General features: G+C 51.6%; 1 protein-coding gene across 1 annotated transcript; it reads left to right on the plus strand.

The window, feature by feature from the left end:
* Positions 1–725: 725 nt before the first annotated feature.
* ECI1 (enoyl-CoA delta isomerase 1) lies at positions 726–11126 on the plus strand. The gene is made up of 7 exons (XM_036308955.1): positions 726–880; positions 972–1079; positions 3949–4076; positions 7244–7390; positions 7953–8074; positions 8173–8351; positions 10438–11126. Exons 1-7 carry the CDS (start codon positions 829–831, stop codon positions 10602–10604), a joined length of 903 nt encoding a protein of 300 aa, XP_036164848.1. The 5' UTR covers positions 726–828; the 3' UTR covers positions 10605–11126.
* The last annotated feature ends 517 nt before the right edge of the window (positions 11127–11643 follow it).

Here is an 11643-nt window from a genome sequence, read left to right on the forward strand (position 1 = left end):
TGTTGTGCCCACTGTGCATACCGAATGGTCAGAACAAGACCATGTCCTGCCAGGCGGTCCGAAGGCTTGCTCCCCATGCCTCTCAGGTCATCTTTATTTGTTTATTGGGTATCTTTTCAGTGTTTCTCCATGTGGGATCAAGCAAATGAAAACACCCACTATTTCTTGTGGAGGAGAATGGTCCTGCCATTAGTGCCGGTTGCAGTCTGCAGCAAGTGTGCTGCCCTACTGGGCTGTGGGGGAAGGCAGATATCCTTTCTCAATCACCAGGCTGTGCGGATTGCCGCGCCTACATTACTGTCCTCAGTGTTTTCCCTCCACAGGCAGCAGGCAGAACTCACACTGAGGCAGCACCCGGCTCCCATGTGTTTCCTGGTGTGAGTTTGCCAGGGTTCCCGGAGTCCCTATTACCTTAAACTGACAAGCCTCCATGACCTCTGTGAGTTATGGGCAGGCAGTCCCAGTTTCAACACTCCTGCTTTGGTAACTTGATCTTGGCCAGGTTGGGAAGCCTGCCAGCCTTCCATGGGCGCAGCTGTAAGTGGGGGGAGGGGGGGCGGGTCTCTTCTGTGAGATTTATGGGGGGGGCCTGTCTGGGACCGGCGCCCCACGCCAGTTCCTGCAACCCCGCAGCCCGTTGCACCTGGCGAGCCAAGCGGGGCGGGGCCGCGCCGGCCTCCAGGAGGCGTGGCTTGAGGCCTGGGCGGGGAAGATGCGCAGCCGGGGTGACCCGGGGCCGCGGTGGAGTGGACCTCGGCGGGCGGGGGCGTGGCCTCCCGCCGGCAGCGAAGCCACACCCCTGCCCCGCGGCCGCCCGCTTCAGTCAAGATGGCGCTGGCGACGGGGATGCGCGTCCCGGCGCGCGCCCTGCTCCGCGCGTGTGCGTGACCTCCGGGTGGGCTGGGGCCGGGGATGGCGGGCGGGGGCCGGGGTGGGGGGCGAGCTCACAAGCCTCGCGCTGCCGTTCACAGGGGCCTGGCTCCCGGGCGCGGCCCTCGGGCGGACAGGACCGGCGGCCGGTGGCGGCGTCCGACGATTCGGGAACCAGCGGGTGCTGGTGGAGCCGGACCCGGCCGCAGGTAAGCGCGCCCCGCGCCCGCGAGCCTGCTCGGCGCAGCGGCCCGCGGGCCCGGAAGCTCGGCGCCATGCCGGTGCCTGGCCAGCGTCCCGGCCATGCCCGCCGCCCAGGGGCAGGAATGGCGACACGGGATAATGCCTTGCGGTGCTGACAGCGGCTCCATGTGCCGTTTGTCGTATTATTCTCCTCCAGGGTAATTGAAAGTAATTGGAAGTATGTTTGGAATGGAATATTTTAATTTTTCTTAATACTTTCCCGTGGCACAGAACCCAGCAGATATTGCACTAATTAAAGCAGGATCCACAGGTGGAATCACTCCTAATGCCACCGCCACTTTCCAAAGGGGATAGAAAAGGTAGAAAAGGCACCTTTGAGAGAGACACCTGGGCACTGCAGAGCTGGGTACGGAGCAGGCGTGGGGGCAGAGGTGGGCGAAGTTTTGGGTTTTAGGACATGCTGTGCCATGGCCTCCCCGCTGTAAGGCCTTAGCCAGACGACAAGTGCAGCAACACATTTTAAACTTCTGGAATGGATGGCGGTCATGGCTGCACAACATTGTGAATATATACTTAACGCCACTGGATTGTACACTTAAAAAATGGTTTAAATGGTAAATTTTATGTTGTTTCTAAAAAGTATTGTTGAGATAATTTTTTTTACCAAAGTGTGTTCCCACCCCACCACAGAACTCACTAGCTGTGCTGGCTTGTTGGAAAGTCAAGTTTGGGGTGTGAAAGCCAGAGCTGGTTTTGTCCTCACTGCTGGACCCACTTAGCTTTCAGGAACCTTGAGGCTTCGATGAAGTAATGCAGTAAAAGTGCTTTAAAAATGTCTTATTTCAGTGCTGCTACTGAAGATGATCGTAGATTCGCTTGTAATATTTATTTTAATAATCACCCTGTGCCAGGAGTGTTGTTATTTGTCTCTGGTTCATCCAAGTTCAACCAAATTTCTCTCTGTTAACTCATGTTCACCTTTGGCCTCTTAACCTTTCCCCCAGTGTCCTGAATTCTGCCCCACCAGTCACCACAAAACTCCAGGGTCACCTTCAGGAACTTCCTTCTGAACCAAGTTTGGGTAGCTCACTTCTGAAAGTTTTGGTTGCTTCTTATATGTAATAATTACCTCTTCCTCCTACATTAATGGCCTCAAAAGATTCTTTAGGATTAGTTCTTACTCTTACAGAATGGTTTGTGTGGACGGTCCAGGGAAACGCACCCTAAATGAACGGTGCCATATCTGAAGTCCTTGGGGGCTGCCCTTGCTCAGCAGTGAGAACAGATGGCCCCAGCCGGCCCGGGCTAGCAGCTGCACTGTCCACAAGGGCAGGCCCTGTCCCTCCTGCTTTTCCTGCTGCTGGCGTTATGAATGAATGAAGAACATCCGACACCCCCTCCCCCCAATATTTTTCACCTCTATCCTTAGATAAGCATAAACAAAAAAGGGGGCCTTCCATGTTATTCTTTGAGATAACATGGAGAGACCTGGAGATTATGCTAAGCAAAATAAGTCAATCAGAGAAAGACAAATATCACATGGTCTCATTTATATGTGGAATCTAATTAACAAACTGACAAACAAAATAGATCCAGAGACATGGATGCATGCGAGAGACTGATGATTCTCAGAGGGAAGTGGGGAGGAGGCAGGAAGAGAATAACCAATAACCCATGGGCACAAACAATAGGTGTGGTGAAGGCCTGGGGAGGGGTCAATGGGGGGAAAAGGGGGGCAGCTATAATACTTTCAACAATAAAGATAAGTTTAAAAATAAAATAAAACAAGCGAGAACCAGAGTACCTCACTGGATTCCTCCTTGCACATCTACTTCTCAGAGTTGGCTCACTCACTCCTTAAGAAACTAAGGCTGTTTCCTACTCCCATGGAGACAGTGGACTTGTGTGGAAGGAAAATCTGTACATGAATGTTCACAGAAGCATTATTCACAATAGACAAGAGGTGGAACCAACCCAAGTGTTCATCAGCACATGAAAGGATAGACAAAATGCAATGTACAACAGGATGTTACTCGATCTAAAAAGGGAATGAGGCTTCCCTGACGTGTGGCTCAGTTGGAGCGTTGTCCCATGTGAGTTTGATTCCCAGTCAGGGCACATACCCAGGTTGTGGGTTTGATCCCTGATCGGGGCATATACAGGAGGCAACCAATTGATGTTTCTCCCTCTCCTCTCTGTTAAAAAAAAAAAAAAAAGGAATGAGGCGCTGATACGTGTTACAACATAGGTGAACCTTAAAAACATGTTAAGTGAAAAGAAGCCAAACACAAAAGGTCACATGTGATTCCACTTATATGAAATGTCCACAGTAGGCAAAATCATAGCAGCAGAAAGTAGATCAGTGGTGGCAAGGGGCTAGGACGGGAGGAATGGTGACTGCCCTGCCAGTCGGTACAGCGTTCCCTTTTTAGGTGATGGGAATGTTCTGGAACTCAATAGTGATTGTACAACAGTGAATCTACTTAATGGACCTGCATTGTTCACTTTTAAAGGGTTGATTTATGTTATGCAAATATCACCTCAACTTTTTTTTTTTTTAATATATTGATTTTTTACAGAGAGGAAGGGAGAGGGATAGAGAATTAGAAACATCGATGAGAAACATCAATTCAGCTGCCTCCTGCACACCCCTTACTGGGGATGTGCCCGCAACCAAGGTACATGCCCTCGACTGGAATCGAACCTGGGACCCCTTAGTCCGCAGGCCAACGCTCTATCCATTGAGCCAAACCGGTTAGGGCGACCTCAACTTTTAAAAACCATGTAACTTCCCATGGCCAGGTTGTGGGTGCAGGGTAACTAGGGGCACTTTTCCAATGCTGGGCATGAGCTTTCTCTTCACTTTCACACTAGGGATTGCTGTGATGAAGTTCAAGAACCCCCCAGTGAACAGCCTCAGCCTAGAGTTGCTGACGGAGCTCGTCATCAGTCTGGAGAAACTGGAGAACGACAAGACCTTCCGAGGCGTCATCTTAACTTCGGTGGGTGCTTGTTAGTGCTCCATGGCCCGGAGTTCCCTGGTCAAAGTGTGAACCTGTTACCAGATCAGAGTCCAAACTCGGAGACCATCTGTACATCCTAGTGTGGAAGAACTAGGCAGCCTTGGACGCAGATGCCCACGAGAGATTTCTGGGGATCGTGGTCCTAGGCAGGTGACGTTTTTGCAGGCACAATCCTGAGCCCACATTGATTCATGAAGTCTAGACCTGTGCAAACTGGGCAGTGGATTCCTGGGGTGCCCTCCCTGGGTGGTCCTCAGAACCTGGGCTGGTTTTAACACCAAGACCCGCAGGATTTGGCATCTCGTGTGTTTCTACCCTCCTCCAGTGGGCACCAGGCTTACCTGCTCTGCCAGGCACCAGAGGTGCCAAGAGAGGACACCGATAAGACCAGGCCAGGGAGGTGAAGTGTGGACCCAACATAACAGGCCATTTGTTGGGTCAGGAAGAGTATTAGGGTCACCTTTCAAGTTAGGAGCCACAGACAGCATGAAGGTCCCCCAAAGCTAAGTGCTATCATATTAGAGACCTGCCATCAATCAGTAAAGGTGCAGGAAGGAGACTGCCCAGCCTCTTTCAGCCAAGATTTGGAGCATCCACTGTGGGTGTACATCTGCTTTCTTGTCCCTCAGGTTGTCCCAGGGGTAGCCTGGTATTGTCAAAGCTCTGAGGAGCCCGGCTGTCTCTGACCCTGGGGGAACCAGCACTGTGCCAGCGACAGGGACCAGCAGGGGACTCCCGGGAACTGGGTGTGATGTAGGTGCCTGGTGGACCATGTGAAGCTGGCGTTTGCAGGACACCGCGTGGCCCCTGCCTTGGCAGAGAGATTATCCCATGTTTCTCCGAAGGTGGGACCGATACTCGTGGGTGTAGGTAGTTGAGGGCCTGGTGACAGAATCCCAGGGAACCTTTTGACAATCGCAGCAGAACTTTCTGGAGATGCTAAAATTGCCTGGGAACTTTTCACCCTGGGTAATTTCTGAAAATACTCCATTTAAGATATATCCTAGCATGACATTTTCTTTATTGTGCTCTAAAGTGAGGGAACTGTGTGTCACCAAATACAGGACCTTCAGAAAGAAAGGGGGAAAGCCATCGCCTCCCCAAGGCCCCAGCCTCTGTGCTGTGGACACGGTGCTACACTGTGAAGGTCCCTGCTGTCTCCAGGCCTCAAAGTCACACGGCCCTGAAGGGGGGAACCAGGGTTTGTCCCTCCACGGCCCATTTTCTCCCCACTACAGCGTGATCGCCCCCCACATGTGTCTCTGTATTGAGTGCCTGCTGTGCATGGAGTAGCACAGGCCTGCACAGTAGTTCCTCAGCAGATGAGTGTGGAATGATGTCACTAGTGTCATATGACCACCATCACAAAGCACACAAATGGGCTGGTTTAAAACAACAGAAATGGACCCTCACGGTTCTGGAGGCCACAAGGTCAAAATGAAGGCATCGGCAGGGCTGACTCCTACAAGCCCTAGGAGAGAATCCTCCTTGGCCTCGTCCAGCTCTGGGGGCTCATGGTGTTCTCTGCTTGTCTCCACCACCAGCCTCCTCCATCTTCACAAATGTCTGCCTTGTGTCTCTGCTCTCCTTAGAAGGGTACCAGTCACAGGATTTAGACACCCCCCCTCCCCTCACTGCAGTATGACCTCATCTTGATCACATCTGCAAAGACCCTATTTCTGAACGAGGTCATGTTCACGGATCTGGGGGTGAGGAGCTCACCTTGTCCTTTTCAGGGATGCAATTTGGCCCGCTGCCGCTGTGTCGCTAACTCACAGAAACAGGCCGTCCCACACCCCTTCTAGTTTATCTAACGGAGACCATCCCAGTTAGGATCATGTGGTTTATTCTCACATCCGAAATATGCTTTGCCTTTGATTTCCTGAATATGGGCAAATGCTGTTACCCTGCCCTACGTCTGTGCTGATAAAATGTATTGGATTTTGGGGGGGAGGGGACCAGGGGATTTTGGGGGGAAAAGGATGAGGAAAAGGCAGAAGCTGAATGTACTCTTGCCGTGTCCTTTAAGCAAGAGCAGCTCTGTCCCTGCTGCCATCCCTTTCCCAGCCCAGGGCTGCCTGGCTTCCAGGTCCCTGTGTCTGGCCCATGAGGAACCGTGGACTTGGTATAATGACTTCACATCTTTCTCTGTTGAGTCTTTTTAAGTTACAGGAGTAGGACACAGTCCATGGGAACAAGAGGTCAGCCTCCCAAGTATTTTGCACATACAAGCCATTGAGTATTGACTGTCCCATATTTTATCTGCCTGCTCTTCACAGGCAATGGGTGGTTGTCATTCTCAAAAGCAGTGTGGTACCCACGGTCAGTTCTAGTTGCCACCAGCCTCAAGCACCCCATCCCCCAGCCATGGGAGTGTGGGAGCATCTCCTTTGCTCAGAGGTGCTGTGCCCACATGGGAGCCCCAGGGGTGGGTGTTTCCAAGTGAAGGCTGCTGAGCCATCCCTCCCTATCCGTGTTCTTGGCCAACAATCCTTTCAACACACAGAACTTGGTGCCCATTGTGCTGGCAGCCCTTTATTTCTGTTTGTCGTTCCTCCTGTGTGTTTGCTCTCCCTCCCTTCCTTGGCAGCTGTTTCAGGACCTGGGGCATCAATACAGGACATATGTCTTCAGAGTCATTCCCCAGGCTTCTGTCTTACATGTGACAGCCCAGGGCAGAGGTCTAGCTTCTTGACTGGTCACTGCCCCTTTCCTGACCAGACAGCAGCATCTTCCTGTCTGCAGCAGTCGGCAGCTTGCTAGACCTTTGGGAGTATATCAACATGGGCCCCCAACAGACTGTCAGAAGTCCTCCCCATGCCTCTTTTAAGTTTTCTGCCTGGGATACCACATAGGTTTGCACAGAGCCTGGGGGAGTGCCTGACCCTGCCTGCCTGTTCTGCCTTTTCCAGTTTGAATTTGGAAAGGGAAGAACTTCCCAGGACAGAGAAGGAACTGAGTCAGAGGGAGGTGGAGGCTGAGTCCTTGAGCCCCAGCTTTGGGCTCCTTGGGACAGTGTCCTGCCTCACCCTGAGCAGGACCTCAGCTTTGCTGCCCCTTGAACACCTGTGGGCTCCCCCTGCTCTGGGAGCACATTGCCCTGGAAGGTGGACTCTGAATGGGCCCTTGCTCCCTCACTCACCCAGGACAGCCCCGGGGTCTTCTCAGCTGGCCTGGACCTGAGGGAAATGTGCGGGAGGAACCCGGCGCACTATGCTGAGTACTGGAAGGCTGTGCAGGAGCTGTGGTTGCGGCTCTACCTGTCCAATATGGTGCTGATTGCCGCCATCAATGTGAGTGTTTCCACTCTCCACCGGCCTTTCTGCCTCCCTGGAGGCTGGGGGATGTGGAGGGGGGGAGGGGGGAGCAGATGTGGCCCTGCCCTCGGGAAGCCCTCAGAGGGGAAGGGTGCCTTGGGGAGAGATGTGCACAGGTAAGCGTGCCATTACAGATCACTGTGACATGGTGACAAACAAGGTAGGGGCCACAGGGGTCAACTCACTCAATGAGGTGGGGGCAGAGCCCAGGATCCAAGGGCTATATGGGGAGCAAGTGGGGAATTGGATCCACATTTTAAAAACATCACTTTGGCCCGACCTGGGGAAGGCAGGGACAAACCGCTAAGGTAAGGTGCTGAAGCTAAGGCTCCAGAACTGGTGTGCCCTGAAGAGATGTGGTGACAGCCCAAGTAAGGTGCAAGGAGAGCCTGCGCCTGGTGGAGGGAGGGGTGGGGGTTAGGTCACTGTGAGAGCTCACACCCACTAGCAGGCATTCCTCGGGACCCTGACTCTCTGGAATACTATTGGGACCAGCAATAGCAGCACCCAGAGCCCAGTGGTCTTGCTTCCCCTGCAGGGAGCCTGCCCTGCTGGAGGCTGCCTGATCTCCCTTACCTGTGACTACCGGGTCCTGGCTGACAATCCCAGATATGCCATTGGGCTGAATGAGACCCTGCTGGGCATCGTCGCCCCTTTCTGGTAAGGCCAGGAACTGCACCCATTTTCCACTTGGCTCAGGGATGAACCAACCCACCTGGGAGCCCCCAGCCCCAGGTGAGTGGGTGTCTGCATTCCAGGTTCAAAGATACGCTTGTGAACACCATTGGGCACCGTGCCGCAGAGCGTGCTCTGCAGCTGGGGTTGCTCTTCCCGCCAGCAGAGGCCCTCCAGGTCGGCATAGTGGACAAGGTGGTGCCTGAGGACCAGGTGCAGAGCACAGCGCTCTCAGTGATGGGCAAGTGGCTGGCCATTCCAGGTGAGGAGCACAGGGATGGGCAGCCACTGTGGGTACTGGTGAGCAAGCAAAGCCTCCTTCCCTCCCCTTCTCTTCCTTCCCTTCCCCTTCCCTCCCCAGCCTGATACTCCTGGTGAGACCGGAAAGTTCTCAGGTAAAAGTGCACCGTGCAAGTCAAGAACATGCAGACTGGCTTAGTGCCCTGGGGCTACTATAACAAATAATCACAGGTGGATCATTTGTGCTTAAAACAAATGTATTCTCTCACAGTGTGGAGACCAGAAGTCCAAAGTCAAGTTGTAAATAGGGCGACGATCACTCCAGATATTCTAGGGGAGGCTCCTTTCTTCCTCTCAGTTCCTGGTGGCTCCAGACATTCCTTGGTTTGTGGCCCATCACTCCAATCTTTGATTTCATCTTCACATAATCTCCTTTATCCCACATCTCCCTTTCCTTTCTATTAGAAGGACCTCATCTTAATTGCATCTGCAAAGACCCTTTTCCAAATAAGGCCACGTGCACTGGTTCTAGAAGGGTGGTTAGGACTTATATCCTGCATATCTGTTTATAGAAATAGGGCTGGTTGTGTTAATTACAATAGGGACTTGGATCAGCAGACTAAAGAGCCAGGTGGAGTTCTGGCTTTGTGGGTCACACAGTCTCTGTCACAGCTGTGGCATGAAGGTAGCCACAGAGAGTATGTGAACTAATGAGCATGTTGATGTTCTGATAAAACTTAGGGCCACTGAAATTTTATTTCATGTAATTTCACATTGCAACATATTACCCTTTTTGTTCAACCATGTAATAAAAGGCTAATATGCAAATTGACCAAACGGTGGAGCAACTGGTCGCTCTGATGTGCACTGACCACCAGGGGGCAGACACTCAATGCATGGGCTGCCCTCTGGTGGTCAGTGCACTCCCACAGGGGGAGCACCACTCAGCCAGAAGCCGGCTCTCGGCTAGCGAGTGCAGAGGCTGTGGTGGGAGCCTCTCCCGCCTTTGCAGCAGCGCTAAAGATGTCCACCCAAGGGCTTAGGTTCTCCCATAGGGAGTGGGCCTAAGCCCTCGGTTGGACATCCCCCAAGGGGTCCCAGACTGCGAGAGGGCACAGGCTGGCCTAAGGGACCCCACCTACCCACCCACCCCCGGGATTCACGTATTTCATGCACCGGGCCTCTAGTACTATATAAAAATGTAAAAACCATTCTTAGTTCACAGACATGGGGATGACCAAATATATTGAGTGACTTGAAAAATATTCTTTTTTTAAAAAAATATGTTTTTATTGATTTTAGAGAAGGGAGAGAGAGAGAGAAACATCAATGATGAGAATCATTGATCAGCTGCCTCCTACACGCCCCACGATGGGATCAAACCTGCAACCTCGGCCTGTGTCCTTGACCCAAATCGAACCTGGGATCCTTCAGTCTGCAGGCTGGCGCTCTATCCACTGAGCCAAACCAGCTAGGGCTGGAAAATATTCTTGATAAGTCCTGGCAGGTGTGGCTCAGTTGGGCTTCATCCCATGCATTAAAAGGTTGCTGGTTTGATTCCTGGTTAGGGTACATGCCCAGGTTGCCCACTTGATCCCCAGTTGGGGGCATGTAGGAGGCAGTCTCACATTGATGTTTCTCTCCCTTCTCCCTCTCTAAAAAAAAAACCAAAAACCTTTAATAAGATGTTATCGATAATATAGTTGAGTGAAAATAAATAGGCTAAAAATGCAAATTATTTTTTTTTTTATTGGTTTCAGAGACAGACAGGGAGAGGGAGAGAGACATGGAAACATCAATGATGAGAAAGAATCATTGATAGGCTGCCTCCTGCACAAACTGTACTGGGGATTGAGGCCATAACTGGGACATGTGCTGTGACCTGGTTCGTGGATTGAAGCTTAACCACTGAGCCACATTGGTCGGGCTAAAAAGGCAGTTTTTACAGTATCGTCCTATCTGTTTTTAAAAGATAACGGTAGTGGGAACATAGGTGATTTCATTTTCTTTTTACTTATGTTTAACTTCTGCGTGTTCTGCTGAAGTTTGTGTTGGAGCTCTTAGGAAGGTTGGGAATTATTTTCACACATGGACCCTGTTATCTTTAGATCACGCTCGACAGCTGACCAAGAACATGATGCGAAAGCCCACAGTAGACCGCTTGGTGAAACAGCGCGATGCTGACATCAAGAACTTTGTCAGTTTTGTCTCCAGAGACGCCATTCAGAAGTCCTTGCAGATTTACTTAGAAAAGCTCAAACAGAGGAAAGGCTAACGGCGGGGCTGCCCACACAGGCTGTAGGCTTAGGCACCCTTCCAGGGGCACTCTGGTCCCACGGGGGTTTAAACAAGGTATTTTCCAATTTAAAAATCCTTGCAGCTCTTTGTTTTGCTGATCTTTCCAGAAGGCCATGTTCCTTGTAGCCAGGGCGGAAGACCCACCACCATACACGAGTGCGTTTTCTGCCTGGCAGGTGGGGTTTGCAGGCAGTGTCTGGATTGGGGAATCATGAACTGGCAGGTGGACCTATTCTGGACCTGGGCAGTGTCACCGCTGAGTGCCTCCTTTCCCAAAGAAATATGACTGAAGCCCTGGCAGGTGTGTTTCAGTGTTAGAGCATTGGCCTGTACACCAGAGGGTCACGGGTTCAATTCCCAGTCCCTGGCGTGTATGGAAGGCAACGGCTCAATGTGGGACACATCAAGGTTTTTCTCTCTCCCCCCACCCCCTCCTTTCCACTCTCTAAAAATTAATGGGAAAAATATCCTCAGTTGAGGGTTAACAAAAAAAAAAAAAGAATTGTCACTAAAGTTCTCAGGTTGTCCTATCCCTGGCCTCTGGGCTGCCTGATTGCTAGAAGCATAAGGGAGTCATGGGCCCTGATGATCCACACAAGATACCTCCCCTCTCCCCCCCATCCTTGCCCCCAGAGAAAAACCCTTTGGCTACCACATTTGTTCATTTAGATGGAAGGAATGTATGACAATTCAGAGAAATCAGGGGGACTTGAAGAGGATCAAGGGAGGCATTATTTGAGAGGCATTCTATGTTGCAAGTGTCCTATATCTTAATTTAAAAAGACTTGTCAAGAAAAACTTGCTCGAACTTTTGACAAAAAGGCTTTTCCTCCCACCGTACAATTCAGGACAGTTACCAAATCCTGCCAAAAACTAGAAACCTCATCAGGCCCCTGTCAGTTATACCTTGTACTCCCGATCCTCAGGGGATGGGTTTACCTGGGATACAGGCCATTGTCCTGACAAGTCCTTGCCCAGCCCAGGGCTCGTGAGGAGAACCTACCCAGGAAGGCACC

The sequence above is a fragment of the Myotis myotis genome, unplaced genomic scaffold, assembly GCF_014108235.1.
Source record: "Myotis myotis isolate mMyoMyo1 unplaced genomic scaffold, mMyoMyo1.p scaffold_m19_p_5, whole genome shotgun sequence".
NCBI classification, from domain to species: Eukaryota; Metazoa; Chordata; class Mammalia; order Chiroptera; family Vespertilionidae; genus Myotis; species Myotis myotis.